Source organism: Megalops cyprinoides, chromosome 5 (assembly GCF_013368585.1).
Source record: "Megalops cyprinoides isolate fMegCyp1 chromosome 5, fMegCyp1.pri, whole genome shotgun sequence".
NCBI classification, from domain to species: Eukaryota; Metazoa; Chordata; class Actinopteri; order Elopiformes; family Megalopidae; genus Megalops; species Megalops cyprinoides.
In genome coordinates, this window is record NC_050587.1 from 22,729,292 (window position 1) to 22,749,774 (window position 20,483).

Here is a 20,483-nt window from a genome sequence, read left to right on the forward strand (position 1 = left end):
TTACCGAGAGAAAATACGGAGTACGGTTCTTTTATTATGAATTTCAATCATATTTGATCTGTGGTTGATTTTTTTTTTCATCTACTGTGTGCGCCTCTGTTTTTAACTGTAAGGTCTGAAACAAGATTGCAGTCCATTTATGCTGAAAATTCTATTCACCCAGATCTGTCATCCATCTGGGTAAAAAGCAAATGCATGTAGAGAGTCTGAATAAACCAAAGCCCCTGCACAATGCCTAGCTGCAGCTTCAGTAAATTGGCACGTCCCCAGGCTTTTACCATGATAATTTGTTTTGTAATTCCTTAATTGTCCCACATTACTCCCTGTCCCCCTGGTTCTGTGTGCATTTGCTGGTGCATGTTAAATGCTAAGTGTGTGATAAAATGCTAAAATACTTCACACTCAGTCCCCCCCCCCCCACCTCTTTTCCCAGATATTGCTGTTGGTCAAGTAATGCGGAGATTGTCCCTTCTGCCCTCTCCTGCCCCATGGTCATACACTCCTCCATCTGCCTTTGGGCATGAGGGATAGACTGCTGTCCAGGACCACGTTAGCTGGCTGTGAGGACTTCAGGAGAGAACACTACTGGTCCATCTTGGGGAAACTGGATACTGATCTGTTGTTTGTCTTAACCATGGGCACCTGTGAGCTCAGTTACTGCAAGCTGTAATGTGATCAACATCCTTTTTGCAAAAGTGATGCCTCCCCTGATGAACCAGCAACAGCATAGCTGCTCCACGGACAACAAACACTGAGCCATGGCTCCCATAAAAGCCCACAATGGGGTCTCGCAGCTGAGAAGGACCTAGGTCAAAGGTCACAGAGAGGCGGAGCCGACGGAGTGGGACGGCGTGTGAAAGAGAAGATGGAGAGGAGAGTGGGCGGGGCGGCGGTGAGGGGTCAGCGGTGGAACCCTGACTCGGGGCGCCCCTCCTCCCCCGCCGCGGGGGCGGCAGGGCTGCTCTGGGGAGGGGAGCGGGATAGCCAGGCTGGGGATGATGACGATTTCTACAGCCAGATGGACGAGAACGGGATCATCGGGCTGGGCGAAGCCTCAGAGGAGGGGGCCGAGGGAGACGAGGAGCCACCGTGGGACGCTGGGACCCCCGACCCCGAATCGGGGTCGCCTGACGGGATCGAGGACGAGGGGTCAGAGCGGGAGGACCTGATGGAGGACCTGAGCTACGCCCTGAGCGAGATGCGGGACTCTGAGCCGCTGTCCCAGTCTCCTCCCCTCTCAGTCTGTGAGTCATCAGTGCAATTTAAAGGCTGTGCTCTGAAAGACATACTTTTTTGTGCGCTTACCATTAAATCTAAGTCATGTTTAACATACAGTATACCAGTGGCATTTGCAGCCAATGAACTGCTAATGTGAGATGCAGAGAATCTTATCCTATGGTCGCAGACCTGTTTTTCCTGATTAACCAGATTGCCAATTTACATTAACAGCACATTACTTTTTACTTAATTGTGTCTCATGTGGTCCTGTGGCCTTAACATACTTCACATTAAGTGATTTTAAATATCACAAAGATGCAAGAAATCATTTTGATTATACTGATGAACTCTTGGATCTAAACTCGGAATTTAAACTTGTTTTCCTGATAAATTAAATGATTTCATGTAAAGTACACAAAGCCAGAGCTTCCATATTAAATTAAATCAAAACCATATTCTCTTACATGAATTGAATTGCTGTGTGTGTTAATCATGAAAAACCATGAAAATGTTTTCAGGGTAATTCATCAAGAAAAAATACATTCTCAGTCTTCTATTTTTAGCTCATATATTCAGATATTTGCATATACTGCATACTGTATATATGTTGCATTTTTAAGATTAAACTCGAAGATGAAGTTGGACTTTGCCTAGGCCCTTACAGGGCTTAAACATAAATTTGGTCCATCCAACTGAACACTTTCCCTTGGTTTACATTTTCAAACAACCAACTTTAAACCTAATCATCATTCATAAACATCTAGGGTATCAATAAATGTTTTACTTTCATACTTTCTTACTGTCATTTCATCCTTTACTTTCACAATTATTTGATAATATTTGATAAGTGTTGTGAGTTGTTTTGTTGAATGCAGGCTGGTGAGTTCAGCGATCACTAAAATTAAAGACTAAATTTGTGTTGCTGAGTAAGACTTGAATCTAGGATAAATGTTGATTAAATTCCAAATCCATTTCAGTTCTCCTACCCTGTAAAATACTAATCCCGAATACACTATAAAATAATACCTAATCATATGTGTGTGCAGGTATAGATGCAATAAAATGGAATGTATTGGTGCCAGGGGCAGGCTGTAATATGACCTAATGTGTAGTAAAATACTATCCACTGCTATAGCATGCAGTAAACCCTGTCACCTTTAGCTTTTAATCATCAGGGACTGAATTATGATTGTTGTTGTCTTTTAATTTATCTAGTCTGGTTTGAAGAACATAATGGCTATGCAACAGAGTCATAATAACAAGAGTAGTCCATTTTACATTGAGTACAAGTTGAATATAAAGTTCCATAAAATAAGTGCAAAACCAAATATAATAGGTTTTATATGTATGGTGCATTTGGGGAACCATTACAAGTCAAGATTTGAAATAGGGCTATAGATAACCTACAGGCTGAACCCTGTCCAAATTCAATTCCAGGTCCATTTCCCCAGTGGCCATTCAGTGTTACAGGACATTCTCTGAAGGCTGCAGTGAAGGGGATGGCAGAATTGAAGTTCTCCTTCTTTTCCACCTCTTCTCACTCCCCTCCCTCACTCTCTGTCTCACTCTCACTCTGTTTCTGTCTCCCACGCACTCTCTCAATCCATTCCTTTCATTCTTTCATTCTCTCACCCCCCTCTGTCTCTCTCCCAGATGAGGAGAGTGGCCATGTGGCGACTGAGGACTGGGGTGGAGAGGGAGAGGAGGAAGGGGAAGAAGAGGAAGAGGAGGAGGAGGAGTGGAGGCAAGGGGAGGAAGGAGGCAACAGCTGGGTCATCCATGGCCAGCAGCAGGTGGAGTGGCTGCCAGAGAGAGACAGGCAGCTGGACATGACGGACGAGGGAGAGGGAGAGGACAGAGACTCTGAGGGGCACTCTCATGGGCTGTCCTCTGTCACAGTGGCCAAGAGGGGTGCGCCCTATGCCCTCACACATGATGAGGGAGGGGAATTCGGCAGCTTCTGTGAGGGAGAGGATGGCGAGGGGCGAGAGCTGGAGGAGAGCTTCCCCATTCAGGACTCGTCCCCAGGTTTAGGCGCTGAGTCAGCACTCTCCCTCACCCTCACCCTCAACCACCCCCACCTCCTCCACCTTTCTGCGGAGCAGCTGGAAAGCGATCCTGGGATTGAGGGCGAGACGTTCCCAGAGACTGGCTTCACGGAGAGCCTCCCGGAGTCGTACAGTAGCCGTCTGAGCCGAGCACCAATGGCAGGCCACCCGCAAACGCCTGAGGACCATGGAGATAGCAGGCTCTTCCTCCCAGCAGCCCTTGCTGCAGAGCGGGGGCAGGGAGAGGTGCAAGGTGGAGGACGTGAGGAGAGGCCCAGCAGCTCGTTGCACATGCCCCGACAGCCCCCAGTTCCATCACCCAGGAAGATAAAGCCACAATTCCCCACCAGGTCCTTCTCACCTCACAAATCCTGGGCCTCAATTCCCAATCCCTCCCCTCATAGAAGCACAGTATCTGGGGTACGCAAGAGCCACAGGGCCTCTAGTGAGCTCTCCCCAAAATCCTCCCCAGGAAGCCCAGACGCTGACAAAGACAGGTGGGTCTGACCAGGCTTCGTATGGAAGTGGTCACCTGGCCATGTGTCACTGCATAACAGTCACTCTTCTTATCATTCCATGTTATGCCAAGCCTTGACTGAACGCTGTTCAGCTGCTCTGAAAAGACAGCATGCTGTCTGTGCTCGCATGCCCCTGACAAAACATCTTCATCTCCTCTGAAGAAATCTGGTAGAGACAGCTGTCTTTATCTCTATCCACATTAATATTTATGAGCTGTCAGTCCTGAGATGAATTCTGATTCTGAGTATAATCAGAAGGTGGAAAGATTCTACACATATTGATTGTGATTTTTTTACAACAACCAAACAAGTAGCTTCACAGTGCCAGTCTAACCAAATAAACATCTGCTTTCACCTTAACTTTCTGCAGGACCAATATAGGCACCAGTCTTTCACTTAAAAGAGGTGAAAGAAAGTATGCGTGCTTTTTCTGGACTTTCTGCATTCCCTTATAATCCACATTAGGTTTCCGTGCGCATTTGCCTTCTTAAATTGAACTGGTGGTATGGAGCTGATTGCTGTGCTGTGATATTGACAGGAGAGGACAGCTGAGTTACCCTGTGCCAGACTTCTCCAAAGTGGAGCCCAGAGTTCGACTCCCCAAGCGTGGAGCGTACAAGCCCCCCAAAAGCAAGGGATCAGCACGGGGCGGGACCTCAGCGACTGAGCCCCTCCTTATGTTCAAATCTCCCGCTGACATTGTGAGAGAGGTTCTGCTGAGCAGCGCCGAGGACCCCCTGTCCCCTCCGGTCCCCTCAGCCCCCTCGGTCCCGGCCGGCCACCGGAGGCCCGTCGACGTCACCGTGCCCCAGGAGTTCCGCTCCCCGCAGCAGGCCAGCGCCCTCGTGCACCAACTGCAGGTAAATACCCAAGCAGCCTTGCACCACTGCAACAATGCAGTACAGGCTTACAGCTGCAGCTACCAGTCAAAAGTTTGGACACAATTTTTTTCTTTATTTGTACTATTTTCTGCATTTTAGAATAACAGTCAAGTCATCAAAACTATGAAATAACACAAATGGAATTATGCAGTGACCAAAAAAAGTGTTAAATAAATCAAAACTATCTTACATTTTAGATTATTCAAAGTTGCCAAAAATATCCAACCTCATTATTTATATTTGTCCATGTACAAATTTCAAGCATTTAAGCATAAGTCTAAGTCAAAATGTCTTTGAATGCATGTTTCCCATTATCTTAATCAGATGTGTCCAAACATTTGACTGGTACTGTACGTAATCTAGCCAGCCTGCACCACTGCAGTTCAGATTTACAGCTGCATGTACATAATTGGAAGCTGTGCAGACAACTGTAGGTGCATACTAGCCAAAGTATCTCTGAACCTCTCTCACAGGAGGACTACAACAGACTGCTGACTAAATATGCAGAGGCAGAAAACACCATTGACCGCCTGCGTCTGGAAGCCAAGGTTGGACACGAGTGTGTGTGTGTGTGTGTCTGTCCATGCATGTTTGCATGTGTGTGGTCTCTGTGTTTGTATGCACAAGCACAAGCCTTAGGATGAGCATACTCTCCTCATTTTCCTGTTTTTCATCCAGTGCGCTGCATATTTTCAGATGCGCCTCTCACAACCTTGATCTTTTCAGGGAGATATTTTTAGGCTTTCCATTGTGCAGCAGTATAAATAAACCAGGGTAAACAGGGAGCAGATCCAGGAGGCAGGGTGTCTGCAGGCGGACCTTAGAGGGGCTGGACAATTATATGACTGAGGCAAGCGTGTTCTCTGTGAAGGTCATCTCATTCCCTCTCCCTCTCTGCTGCTTCTGCAGAATAGAGGCAGCTGTGTGTTGTTAAAACCAGAAGCCATCTGCATGTGTGGTACACATGAACAAAGCCCTAACCTTGTCAGTGCCAAGCATAGCAGTGCAGCACAGAGGGAAACATCTCTAAAAAATGGCTGTCACAGTGCAACTGCTTCATAATAAAAGCTTTATTAGCTTCATAATAACACTTTATTAACTGCTTTAAAGAAATATCTGACATGTTCACGTAATTATAATTCCATCTACTTTTTACACATGCTGTTTGTCCTTTACGGTATATACTTTTGAAAGTGAAGAATATGTTTTCAGTTTGGCCAGAAATGTATGTTAGGTGTTAGAAACAGGGAGAGCCTCTTAGACCCATCATTATGCTGGTTACCTGCTAAAACCTTATCTTTGTGGTCTGGGAAGGGGCAACGCTCTCTTGGCCTGCAGTTCACATGCATCACTTCAGAGCGGATGCTGCACTTCAGGAAAAGGGCTCTGTGGCCAGAGTAACCATAATGCACTGTACTGTGATTGACACTTCAGCTGCCGTGAAGCACTGCAGTCTCCCTAAAGAGTCAAAGTTCTCAGTGGGTAAATGCTGCGGTTGGAAATAGGCTCACCCCGTAGCCAGAGCACTGAAAAGCTGTTTGCACTGTGATTGCAGTGAGCTGTTGTATTAAAGTGCTGTTCAAGGGCCCTTGTGTTAGAGCAGCTCTCCTCATGAGGCGTACAGTTTTTCCCTTGCGGGCAGCACTGAACAGCCAATGCTAATTAAATTCATCTTATGCCCCCCCCAAGCCACCCTCTCACCCCCTCACACCCCTCTGTCTGCCGTCTGTCGGAGTCGGAGACATGCAGGGGCTGGGAGGTGACTTATCCTTAATCCGTAGCTTTGGATTGTCCTGCTCCTCCAGCTACAGCACAAGTCACATGACTTGACGTGCAGGGGGGTTTTCTCAGTCGTGAAGAGAGCATTGCTGTTAAGTCAACGGGAGTAATTCATTTCTTTTATTATAAATTATTTTATTATAGATTTTATTATAGTAATAGCTGGTGCTCTTTTAATGCCGAAAAATACAACTGTGCCTCAGGGCATTTTCATTCAAGCTGAGGTGCGACTGAGACTGAAGCTGGGGAGGTGCTGTGATTTAGTGTCAGACAGGCCTGTGTGGAAGGGACAGAGTGTGAGGGGTACAGAGCTGAAGGTGAAGACTGACAGTACTGAGATATTACCCACAGCCACTTACAGAGTGTGGGCGTGTTTGCTCATGCCTGTGTGTGTGTATGTGTGTGTTTATGCTTGTGTCTGAGTGTGCGCATGTGTCTGTGTGTATTTGCATGTGTGTGTTTATGTGTGTGTGTGTGTGTGTGTGTGTGCGTGTGTGTGTGTGTGTGTGTGTGTGTGTGTGCTTGCGCTCATGAAAATGTGTGTGTGTGTGTGTAAATATTTGTCTTTGTGTGCACTGTGTGTGCATGTGCATGTTGAAACATGCACACACATGTAACTGCAGTCCCTTATCTCAGTACCCACATGGTACAGGTCAGTCCTGCCTCTGCACCACACTGAAAAATGTCTCGTTTTGTCCCGTGTTTTACGAGGTCTGGCCCTTCAGTCTCCTCCTGTCAGTGAGAAACTCTGTGCGTGTGTCTTTGTCCTCGCCCGCTTGCTATTAGCACGTGCTAAATCACTCCAGAGGAAAGCTCGTTAACTGGGGGCAGGGGGTAGGGGATAGGGCAGATCCTGTGACCAGGCAATCCAGATTTGAGGTGAAGTCGAAAAAAAAGCCTAGAGAACAAAAGAAAGATAAAATTTAAATGGAAAAGCATCTAAGTTCTTAAGCAAAGGAGAAGCGCACTGGTGTCATGTTTATGTGGCATTTTTTTCATTTTGCCAGGGAACTTTAGTGCAGTTGCAGGGTACTGTATCAGTCAAGATTTTACAATGTGACCTAACTGTGCATTCTTCTGTCATGTTGGAAGGTCAGAAAGGCACAGTTTTTTGCAGGGTGTAATCGATGCTTACTCTGCTGCCCTGTGCTTTCTTCTGTCACCAGGTGGGCCTCTACTCGGACCCCCCGAAACCCAGCCATTTTGTCCAATCAGGTACTCTCCTTGGGGGTTCAAAGGTCATGACCCTAAACTTTCCCCAAGCCCAGAGGGCAGAGCTGGGCCAAGATGCTATTCCTCTTCCTCCAGGGAGACAAAACCCAGGTACTGGCTGCTTTTATGAGTTGCGAAGATGTGAAGAAAAACATTAATATGGATGAATAGTTGCTGTACTGATACATTATTATTTAGCAGACAACCTTATCCAGGGATTTAATATAATTTTCCTTTTAACATTTTATCTATTTATGTGACTGAATGTTAATGGAAGCCATTCAGGGTGACTACCTCACTCAGGGATACAACAGCAGCACCTGGAAAACACACCTGAAAACCTGGCTTACAGTCTCAAGCTACCTAAACAACTGCACCACACTTTCAGCATCATTCATTCTGGTTTTCTTTCTCCTTAAAGCCGAACTGCCTGGAGCCTCCCCTGTCATTTCCTCTCCTCCGGCCTCTACTTCCTCCCGAAGCCTGGTACTTCAATTTGGAGAACAACTGACTGAAACCCTCGCTAGGCAAGCTGAGAAGTTCCAGGCACAGGTGGTTGTCTGCTGCCTTCTTGGGGGAGGTGCCACATGCACAAAGTGAATAGTAAAAAATAAGACATGCTGATATTATCAACTCTATATAATAAAATCTAAATGAGACGTTTTCTGGTGGTTTTGAGTATATGAAATATATAGCTATAATTTGAAGAAATTGACTTGCGATGACAGCTATACTGTGATCATTGTGAATTCACCGAACTTGTGTAAGGGAGAGCTTGTTCCGAGTGTTAGGATGTTTTATGTACAGACAACTTTGCAGTGTGTGGATGCTGTTACTTCCAGTGATCTAACAGCACTTTCTTTTCTCTCTTTCTCTCCATGCTGCTCTTTCAGCTCGACTCCTTTGAAGGTCTTCTGAAGAGTGGAAAACTGAAACCTTTTGAACAGATGAAGGTAGCGTTCACTGAACCGCTCTCACCCCAGTAGGCAGCTTGATAGATATGTCATCATCGTTAAGGGTGTTTTGACCGACACCCTGCAGTTAAAGATGCCTCATTAGGGCAGGCAGTATCTTCAGCGTTTTCTGTGTGTGGCATCGGTGCATGTCCAGTGCACGCTGGGAAAATAGTGTTTGACTGAAATGAAGGTACTTGATGTCAAAAGCACCCGAGGTGCTCTTAGGAAGCTCAGTTAGTTAAGGTGCTGCTCTGAGTACAGGGTGAGACCTACAGCCCGCAGTTGGGCTCAGCTGTGTCATCTGTTGACAATGACTGGGAGCCCACAGTGATTGAATGAATTTGATTCAGTCCACCAGGGTAGGGGTGGCTGTGACAGCCAGGGTTGCCTGGTCACACAACCCTGTCAGCACCCTGCAGCTTGTTAAGGTGCTTATGACTTGCTCAGATGAAGTGAACAGGATGTGCCTGTCCTCTGTTTAATGCTTTCTTCCTGATGCACCGTGAGACTGCGTTGAAAAGTAGTCATGCTTGGCATGTGTCTGTATTGGAGCACTACATTGCACTTGCCCTACACACTCTTGCGCAAGTGTAGCAGTTGTTGCAGCGAGATGAGTCTAATATGTAATTGGCAATTTCAAAAAGTTTTTAAATTTAAAAAGTGTTTCTCTTGACCTGTCCCAGCACATCATAATTCATGTGCCTGTAACAGCATTTGGAGTGTGTTAGTCCTGCAGTCGTGTGATTCAGTTCTGGTTATGCTGGTGTGAGCTTTTTGTTGGTTCTGTCCTCCACAGTGCCTCTCCAGTTTGGCGCAGGGTCAGGACTCTCTGGAGCGGGGTTATATCAGGGCACGAGATGAGCATCGAGTCATGCAACAGAAGGGAAGAGAGCCAGGCCCCTTCGACCCCGAAAGGTGACACCCATTGGGCGATTGCCTTGGTGACGTAGTGTCGAAATGAATGGCACTTCCACATGCTTCCATGATCTTTGTGAATCCAGTTTATTAAGCTTATTAAGCTTTTCTATCACTAGACCTTCCTCTGAGCTAGTGATACTGTGTCCAGTGCTTTAAGCGTGCTACATGCTGTGACTGATTGTAAACCATAATATTCTAAGGGAATGCAAATGTTATAGATATTTTGTTTGCTGTTTGGATCTTACAACTTTCTGTGATGCTCTTTGCACTACTGTCATACTCATTCTTTTCTTCTTTCCTTTTTCTGTCTCCTTCCCTGATCCCCATCTCCTCTCAGGTCAAATGTAGCTTTGATAGGCTCGACACGGTGAGCTGTATCTGGACTCTTGAAATGAAGTCTTGGTGTGTCTGTGTCTGTGTCTGTGTCAGGGAGGTGGAGGGGTGCATTTTTCGGTTGGGGATGCGTCTGGAGGAGCTGAAGGAGCGAGTGGAGCAGGTGGTCCAGGACAGGCCCAGATCTGCCACACCCCCCTCACCACCCCCTGGTCTTGACCTCCGCTCAGGGACCCTGGGGGCTGGGGGCCCCATGCCACACCCTGAGGTACTGCGCTGACACCCCTGAGGCTGACTCTGTCCTGTGAAAGTGGCAGGTTGATAGGGAAATATGTTCTCAGTGTGGCCACTAGGTGGTAGTACAGAATGGTGTATAGTCCTGTGGATATTTCCTTTACAAGACGGCATATTTCACCTTTTGCTGATAGCATGCAATTTAGTTGTCCTCAGTCTACTCTTAGTGCATATTTTAAAATAACATCAGTATTTAGCCAATTCCTGCCCTCTGTCTGAATGAACATGACAGAGTGCAGAGGTTAATGGGGCTTGTGCTGCCAGTCAATGATGTGATGTGATAATAATGTTGTCTGCCAGTGCTGATGCTCTTTTCTCTCCCAGAGCCCGGTGTCCCCTGCCCGTGGGGGTTTTGGGGCATCCGTGGGTGCGGAGGTGAGCTCTGTGAGCGGAGAGAGCGATGGAGAGGGGGGTGGGGACCCTGAGGAAGGGCTGCCGTCTGCCCTGCCCCCCTCTCTGCATCACAAACACCAGCAAGTGGAGCGGGACTTCAGCAACCTTATGGACCAGTGAGTGTCAGCGCCTGAGCCACGGTCACATAATACTGCACTGTGCTGCCTATTGGCTTACACAACTCCCAAACCAAAGCTCACAGGCAGCGGTGTGTTTATGACTGCCACGCATGCTGTGTTGTGTGTCCCAAAATTGCATAGCAGAAGTAATGTTTGTGGCGGGTCCAGGGCTTGGCCACTGATGGATTCCTGTTTTGATAGGGTGGCAGTTACCAAGCGAAACCATCACGCAGAAGGAATCAATTTGCCATTGACTGTAATGGAATATGACAGTATTTCTTTCCTAAACCCAGAGAAAACAGTCACAAGGACATTATAACACACTTCTGAACATGGATTGCAATGCATTTGAGCTTGTCAAGCAGAAGTGTCATCTACATATACGGAGGTACTCAGAGGTAACCCTAACCTTTGACCTCCTGACATTCTTTTTCAGTTACCAGAGTTTCAGAGAGCTTCCCAGACTGCTGGACCTGGGTCTGATGGAGGGGAGCGCTGAAACCGACTCTGCTATGGACCATACGCTATCCGCCGGGCAAGATGGGATAGCCACAGAGTGTGGGAGGACTGAGGCTGGGGAGGACAGGAGGACTCTGACCCCGATGTGAGTCTTATCACTTGTATGAGCTCTCTCATTCATGGGTGTGTATAGTACTACATCAAGACAACTTACTTTAGATTTTGCAAAGTCATCAGCAAGTTTAGAGGGTTTAGGCTTTGCACAAATTGAGGTTGATCTTCATTGGAAAGAAACAGAACAAACTGTTCGGGCCCAAGGGGGTAGGGAGGAGGAAACATTCTGATAAGCCTGTGAAACACCTGCCATCTGCTAAAGTACGGGAGAGGGAGGGGGAGGGAGAGAGCGAGGCCCTGCGTTTTAAAAAGCCTGTATCTCTGTGCTGCTGTTTCTCAGACAGCCAGCGGGAAGTGAGGAGGTGGTGTTAACGCCACCCCCTGGACCCACTGTGGACAATTCAGAGCAGGGTCCACTGGAGCCCCCCCAACAACCCCTTCCACTTCCAATGCAACAGGGCAGGGATGTGAGGAGAGCCGGTGAAAAGTCACACAGCAGCAGCCTGACCAGCTTAGGAGGGAGCCTAGCCTCTGAGCGCCAGCCTTCCAAACGGCAGGGCCAGCACAGGAGAGCCCCCCCTCAGGTCAGTAACGGTACAGCAGACACAGTCTTGAGTGGAGACTCACCCAATGACAACCTGTTCACAGACTAAAGACATACTACAGATTGTTACGATTGTAATCATTCAGGTGTCTTTTTCTGTCTGCGTGTCATCTGATGGCCATTCAGGATGGGATTGTGTCCCCAGAGACAGATAGTGGCTTTTTAGGATCGGAGAGCAGTCGTCTGACCCCTGCAGTCGGTGGTGCCTCCCAGCAGGGGCAAAGGTTGAGGTAAATCCCTTTGGTTTCCATACAGCGTAGCCCTCCATGAATGGCAGTATGTTACACTGCTCCACACTGCAGCACAAGGAGACGCCAGCACTAGTCATTTACACACACCTGTCACAAACACCTGTCCTCAGCACTAGCTCTGAGAACTACAGGAAGGGGCTTTCCCTTGATTGATGCGTCTGAGTCCCTCCGCCACAGTGACCATATCCTCAAAATGGAGTCCTGCTCCCTGAGCAGAGTGTACACATAGCCATTGTATTAATGCAACGTACAGATAGCCGTGGTTTAATGCAGTTTCTGTATAGTTCCTCAGACACAGTTTGTCCTCTATATATTTTACGTACTGTATATACCACAGTCTGGTGTATATTTTGTTCCAGGATGCACTAAGTATTGATATTTATATGCGTAACACACATACAAACCCAAGATGCCATATACAGCTTATATTTTTCATGTTGTCTGTTTATACAGTGATATATTTTTACTGAAGCAATTCAGAGAGCAGAGCGATTACCTTGTTTATGGGTGCAATGGCAATGTTCTGGGATTGGACCCTTGAGTCCTCTGGATTGAAATCCTGGTCCCCAACCATTGTAACTATATAACAGACCCGCTGCATTGAGATGGGGATACACACACCTGAGAGTTGGTCAAGATGCTCATATTTTACAGTTGGTCAGGGTCTTTGATGAATATTCCTACTGATAACTTATACTGATTCTACATATTGAATCAGGAATGATGGCCATCATTGGCAGATGGGCACAGTCTACATGTGGGATGCCATGGTTTTTGACTGCCCGTCGGGTCCATGTGTCCACATCTTTAGACAAAGGGAAGATAGGGTCACAGATGCATTAGTCTTATGCATAAATCCACACTGCAGCTCCACCAGGTGCTTTGCTGCACATTTACATCTGATTGGAGACTGCTCCCTGTCTTTCTCTGCCTTTCCCAGCCACTCTGTCCCTTCGGGAGAGGAAGGGGAGACATCTCAGCCAACCCCTGCTCAGCTCGCCTCAGGCTCCACCCCTCAGAGGCCACCCTTGGAGGACAGTGTCAGGACTCCCTTGTGTATCCCCAGGGTCCTGCGGTCAGTGGGAAGATCCAAGGGGGGCCGCACCCTGCCCCCTCCCACCTCCTCAATTACCAGCTCCCCCCAGCGCTGGGCCAGCAGTGTGAACAGTGAATTTGAAGCAGAGAGTGAGCATGGTAGGTCTTCACACTGTGTCCTCACACTGCGTACAGCTTACATTTTAGGTACTTTTCATTCATGGAGCTAGTGCCTCATGTTGATATTGAACCTGAAACCATATTGTTTAGAGAGAAATGTCTGTGATCATGAAATCCAGCCGTTAAGGTACCGGGCAGACATGTGACAGCGTGTACAGACGAGTAAAGCCTGTACACTCTATTATTCCCACTTAGCTTTTTTAATGAATAAGACAACAGAACACACAGAAGAAACATCTGTTGTCTGTGTGTTGTAACAAGCTGCTGATGTACTACAGCTCGCTGCCACCCTGTATCTTTTAATTAACTCAATTGTGTGCATTTCTTTTTGGCAATAAACCCCCCTGTGACCCCCACCTAATCTTTTCCTGTGTCATTACCATACATTCTCAGATATCAGAGTCAATGCACAGATATTCTATATATTGACCACGTTGTTAAGTTCTGTATCTGCCATTTTTGAAGATATTGTACAAAGTGTTAGGATATGCTAGTTTCTTATGTATATTGTTGATGTTATGTGGACTAAAACAGAAGATCCATAGTTCCCAGGCAATACAGACAGCACTGGAACTACCTGTTTGCACCCAGGACCTCTTCAATAAGTGTTGTGGATAAGGTGAAAAATATTGGTCACATTATAGAATATCTGGTCGTGGCCTTTACTCCACCCCCCGGTCTGCACTCATTGTGTTTTCCCCAGCCCACAGCCTGTCAGATGGAGAAGAGGGACACCGTGTCCGACACACGAGGTCTGCCAATCAGCAGAGCCGCCGTCAGTGCAGCCCCTCCCCTACCATACCCCATCACCATGGTGATCCCCTCAGAGCCCTAGGCTCCAGCCAGCTGACAAATCAACAGTGAGTCTCTCCACTGGCTACCATGGCGATATTGGAGTAAACAGGCTGAGATTTATAACCCTGATAAAGATTGCTGGCACTGGGGGTTTCACTGCAGTAAAATGAAAAAAAGAACTTCCTGCACCGCAAACAGTGTTGCTCAGAAACACCATCTCAGACAAAGGCAGTTATTTTTTTGGAGTGTAGTATTACTGTAGATATTGCTTAACATATAGTCTCATTTAGAGCAACTTAATGAAATGTTTGAAATGTTATGCATTTATACAGCTAGATACTGAGGCAATTTGGATTAAGTACAGTGCCCAAGGCTATAACAGCAGTGGCCCGCATGGGAATATAACAGGAAACCTTTTTGTCAGAAGCCCTGCTCTTTGCCAATGTACCATAATGCTGCACCGTAATTATAACGCTACATTTCAGACATTTGAAGCATGCATACATGTGCATCCCTTCCTGAAAATACCTGGTGTGTCAAGCAGTACTCACCACTAAGCTATCATTATAACCACCACTGCCTGTTTCACTCTCGCACCATTCCCCACATATCCTTGCAGCACCTGCATCAGGCTTGGCTGCTTCTGCACTACCCAGCGTGCTTCCTGCTCTATGCGTGTGTATTCTCTCTGCCGCGGAATTCTCTGCAGGGTCCTGTTCTGCTGTGTAGTGGTTTTGAATATACTGTATAGACTTTAGCTTACATTCTGGATGACCTGCAATGCTCGTAATACCTCTCCCATATTGTATTTATAATGAACCTGGGAAATCAATACTTACAGAACTGATAATAAGATTAACAGGCAAATTGTGAATGTCAGTGGAGGTAAACCTCCTTCATTTCCGGTTGTGGTTTCCATCTCTGTGTCCTCCAGTGAGGCCATTCAGTCTCTCCAGGCAGAAGTTAGCAGGCTGAGGGAGCAACTGGAGGGCAGTCTCAGAAGACCAAACCCAGCCAGCCCCACTAGAGCACCCCCTTCAGCATTGGAGGACCTCCGACACCCTGACAGTGTCACACCTCACTCCAGGTAAGGTAGGCCTCCCATACAAGGGAAAGTAAGGAAATGATATGGAAACAATGTTACTTTGTCTGCTGATGCTCCCGCCATCTGGATGCTTACCTTGAAAGGTTATTTTTAGATTACTTGCTGAATAAGCCTGGCTCAGGTTTAATGTTTCATTATTTCTGTCTGTACTGGTATTTAACTTTCTTTGTATCTCTTTTTGTGTGCATATCAACCCCCCACTGCATGGTTAGTTTACTGCAATGATGGCTTGTGTGAATCAAATCATGGTGCCTAACTGTCAAATATCTACCCATCATGGAATGTTCGTGCAAATTTTTGAGGTTGAGCATCCAGATAATGAGCATTATATTCAGTTTCTCTCTTTCTCTCCCCCTTTCTCTCTCTCTCCCTCTCTCTCTCACAGGTTTACTCAGTCTTGGAGTGATGACAAGAGTGAAGCAGATGAGGGGAGAAGGAGGGAACGGGACATGGGGAGGCAGGAAGAGAAGAGGGAGCCACCTCTCCCCACCCCCAGAAAGAGGTCCGCCTCTCTTCCGCGTAGCAGACCTGAGCTGGATATCAGTGAGTAGCAAGTCTGGCGTCTCTGCTAAAGAGCCAATCTGCACAGAATAGACTGTTCATTTAAGTTCAATCCAGTTGTGTTTTATTAACACGACAATATAGTTGCGCTAATACCTGGTGCTAAAGCAGTCACATGTATTGCAATATGGAACATGACATACATACTGTATGTACAGATCCATGCACATTTACACATAGAAAGTATAAAAAACATTAAACAGAAGAGAAAAATATATTTCTCTATAATCTGATATAAATGATAATATTGGTAATACAGTTGAACTATTCAGTACCTCCCATTCCAGCAGTACAGAGTCACATGTGATGTGTGGCTACATGTTGGGGTGCTAATGTGCAATGGGTCCCTGAAATCCTTTCTGCTCACATATTTAGCATTAGACACACTGACACACCTCTATGCCCCTCATGTTCCCATGCTACTTGGTGCTATAGGCTGCCTCCACTCAGGTATTATGGGATATGTGATTTCGTGCCAATGTTTCATCTCTAGCCTCCGATTCTGAGCATGCTCAGTCAGTCCCCAAAGCCCGGTCCTCCAGACATATCCCAGAATCCTCTGCAGCACAAGGAAGGAGGAGGAAGCCTTGGTCAGAAACAATAACGTACAGAGGACCGTATACAGGTGACTAGTAGTCTCTTTAAATTATAGTCACTATTTTCTTACAATTGCTTGTTTATTTGTTAGATATTACCTGTTTATACAGCTAGGTATTCACTGAAGCAATTTTGTTTCTAAGTACCTTTTTGAAGGGTACTACAGTGGTGCCCTACCTGGAAATTAAAGGAATTGAAATAGCACTCCCATTACATAGCAGTTTGAGCCACTTCAGGTCTTGCTAGAAACTCGTCAGTGAACTATGGTCCAACTTCCTTTCTTATCTGGTAAAACCTGGAATGGCTCAAACTACTATAAATTAGGATTGCTATTTCCACCTCTGTAGCTGGATCTGTGTCCGCTGGCTTAGGTCCGCTGGCTAAGGTAGGTCCCTTAGCCACTACACCACACTGCCACCTCAAGTTTCTGTGTCTGTACCCTCTCCTAAAGTGGTGTTTTTGCTGGGCAAGACTCCGGTGTTGAGCAAGGGTCATGAATTCCTCAGGGCAGGTGTGTCATGTGTGTACATGATTGGTCAAGAGTTCAGCTATGTGTCGAATCATGTTCTCCTCAGGCCAGCGGTATGATGTGACAGCACCTGGAGACAGTAACAAAACTGACCAGAGAGAGAGGCACTGTCGCACCTGTCCAAACTGCACACCACACCAACGTAAGTCCACCTAGGGTTTCTCCCGTCTGTGAGTCATGGGTCAGTCAGGGAATGTCATCAAATTCCCCACTGTCCTTTGAAAAGTCATAGAACATTACCCAGATCTAAAAAATCATAATCCTTACTTTCTTCTTTTCCAGTGAACAAAATCTAAAAAAAAAAAAAAAAAAAAACTATATTTATTGTTAATTCAGTACCATGGTGTCAGATATCATTAGTGAATCATATTCTCTGCTAAAAGTGTGTCCACACACAGGCACAAAATATTTTTAATGTGTCTCACAAATTATATCCCCCTGTAATTCCCTCTTCAGAGTAACAAAATTACATGGGAATTTGACTGTTGCGGCAAAAAGTCCTTGAACATCTGTCTTTTATCCTTAAAACATAATTACAACATCTGATTGAATCCGGTTGGTCCAAATACAAGCAACATTATTTCCAGTGCCCCTATGAAATTGTGTGCAGAGCAGTCGTGACAGATCCTGCCCATTATCTCCTCCTTCAGGGAAGAGGCCAGGTGGAGGCCCCATAGCTTCACTTCACACCCACCCCCGTGCTCAACAGTGTCCACTGTGCGGGGGATCGGTGCTGGACAGGGATAAAGGGACTGAGCCAGGTGAGATGCAGAGCTGTAGAGCTGTTTTCACACCACAGTCTCAAGTGGAGAGTATGATTCTGCAATTCTCACAATGACTTGCGTAAACATAACATTGTCATTTTTGAGACAGATGGTTGGCAATACCCTCTATTGTATTGAATGATGGTAAACTTTAAGTCATTTTGGAAACCAATTTTTTGTTTGTTTGGTTAGACATCAGAGACCAAAAGTAGTGGTGATCATAACTGTGGTCACGGCAAATTGAATTTTTGTTTTTTCATCTTGTTGACTGTTCAACTGAAAGAAAATAGTGGCTTCAAAAGCTGAATCCTTGACGCCATTGGCTGCTTTCATTGCAGTCAGCTTACTTATTAACAAGCCTTCATTCTGGATGATTCTTTTCCTGATTTTGTAGACATTTCAACGGAGAGAGACTCAGTCACCACCCCCCGAGTCAACCAACCAAAGGACTCCTCCCATAACAGCACAGGCGTGTTCTGGGCAGCTCCACCCCTTTCTGTGCAAGGCACAGTAGTTCCGTGTGTGCCAGTCTGTCCACCAGTACTGTGAGTACTCCTTTACTAAGTACAGTTCAAGTTCAATTACTTAGAAATTCTTTGCTTTGCTTGCCAATCACAGTGAATGAAGGTGGATGTATGTTGGATCAAAGGTTATACATGGAGATCAGAGGTTCAGCTCCCTTCATATTAGGTTATTCTGGGGGCCCTCATACTGCGTCTAATCTGCTGCCTCTTTCCTGCAGGTATTTCTCTAGCCCCACATTGAACGGTGCTCCCTCACACCCACAGGCTCTCTGCCTCCCTCTGGAGGGCAGTTTTGGATATGCTGTGGACAGGCGACAGGGAGGACGGCATTGGCGTAGTCGCTCACTGTCTGCTGATCCCCAGTCTCTCAGCTGCTCCCTAAATCGCGCCATTGTGGCGGCCCGTAGTGTGAGGTCAACCTCACGACACATGGCCCGCTCCTTGGCTGTCGGGCTCCAGCACCAGAAGGCGTTTACCCAGTCTCAGACGTGGTGACGTTCCACCACTAGAGGGCGTCGGTGTGCACTGAGAGCCATGGACATGACATGCCTTTTGCTGCTGCGTGAACTCAGGGTGACTTGTTTTGCACTGTGGTTCATGGAAGGTTGCAGTCTCCATGGGTACTACCGAAAAGCTGCTTTTCCAGAGGATTGTAGAGAAACAGTTCACATGAACAGTTTACAGGGCACTCAGCAAAAAGATGTTTAATGCAAGATGGGGAAATCTGTGAGATTTTCCATTTATTTTTTTATTATGAGATGTCTTTTGAGTGGCAAGATACATATTTGTTAGTAAACTCAGGTATATTGTTTACAGAATACCTGGAAATCTGTAGAAGATATAGAATGTAGATATAAAATATTCACCTATCTGCAGCTGATTACTAGCACTCCCTAATGGATGGTCCTTATTTAAGTTGACATGCTCTTTAATCTCAGTAAATTCTATTCCTTAAATTGTATTGAATGAGTTGATGATTGGTGTATTATGATTTGTGTTGTAAGTGTAAGGTAGTGTCAGTCTAATGTCAACATTTAGTATGTCTGTTGCTGGGGAAGTAATACTGAGTCTCACTTTACGTAGTTCCCAGATTCTGGTGTAACTACACTGTGATAACAGTGATGTGGGTCATGTTACACATGCATAATTACTGACATCAGTGTGTCGTTCCTGTGTTATCACTCAGTGGTGGAAAAATGCTCATTGTAACTACAGTACAGTTACATCTGAGGCCTGTTCACCTTCATTTGGGACCTCAGTATGTTTTCAAAGTCATGAGTAATATTAACTCTGGTACACATCTTGTTATAATAATAAATTACTGCGAATTCTCATGGGTGGCAAAAATCCAATTTTATGCATGAAAATATTGTTCAAAATAAGCCTTTTTTTGTAAATCAACTTGTAATTAGTGATGTTTTGTGTTTACAGTTAGCAATAACATGAGTGCTTTTGGATTGGAAATGATTGCATTTATAGGGTTTGTATTTTAAAAAGTCACAAATATGTTTCTCTTACCTCTTTTAACTTTTTTAACTGAACTGAATAATCAAAGATATTTTATACAGAATAAACTTCATAGAAAGCCTATTTTGTCTTCTGTTTCTGTTTCTTGACAGCTAATAAAAGTCATGTTTATTGATAACATTACGGATAGTGTTATTTAATTGCTACACCGTTTTGCTCTTTTTACCTGTGGCCGAGGTGACTAGAGAGAGTGCAGGTAAGACTGTCTCTCCACCCTCCTGTGTGGAACCAATGGGGGACAAATAGTGACTCAGGTGATTTGAATCTGGCCTCAAAGTTAACCTCAGCCCCCTTACTCTTTCTCTTACTCTTACTCTGCAGCAGTGGTAGTGTAGCAGAATTCAGCAAATTAACAGAGCGTGAAAATGTCTGCTGCAAAGCTGACGTTGCCCACTAGAGCCACAAGAGTGCTTCCCTGGCCTAGGGACCCGCGTCTTTAGCTTGCCGTGGCTGGATGCCTGCTGAAGACCTACCGTCCTTAGACCATAGCCATATTTCCTGTGTTGGCATACTCCTGTAGGTTGTCATAACCAGTATGCATTTGACACGTTACAGTGGAAAGTGCATGTTTCTGTAAATGCATAGTTTTCTGGTGGCATGCAGCGGGAATGTATGAAACGTCAACATACTGTCCTTGTTGCAAACCTTATTTAACTGCCGGAACCCTACAGAGGAAAAAATCTCACTGAGGACAAATCCTGAAAGCCCAAAGGAATATTTAGTGCTGTGTGTTAGAGTAGGCCGTAGTTTTTTTACCTCTAAGAACCAC

The 20,483-nt window shown here is 45.8% G+C and overlaps 1 protein-coding gene across 1 annotated transcript; it reads left to right on the forward strand.

Moving 5' to 3' along the window:
- Positions 1-865: 865 nt before the first annotated feature.
- Positions 866-18,863, forward strand: akna (AT-hook transcription factor). The gene is made up of 22 exons (XM_036528793.1): positions 866-1,244; positions 2,872-3,763; positions 4,323-4,644; positions 5,139-5,213; positions 7,611-7,767; positions 8,078-8,208; positions 8,550-8,609; positions 9,409-9,527; positions 9,960-10,131; positions 10,482-10,666; positions 11,106-11,273; positions 11,583-11,826; positions 11,973-12,076; positions 13,038-13,291; positions 14,016-14,172; positions 15,042-15,194; positions 15,598-15,755; positions 16,267-16,398; positions 16,946-17,041; positions 17,550-17,660; positions 18,058-18,208; positions 18,406-18,863. Exons 1-22 carry the CDS (start codon positions 866-868, stop codon positions 18,680-18,682), a joined length of 4,497 nt encoding a protein of 1,498 aa, XP_036384686.1. The 3' UTR covers positions 18,683-18,863.
- The last annotated feature ends 1,620 nt before the right edge of the window (positions 18,864-20,483 follow it).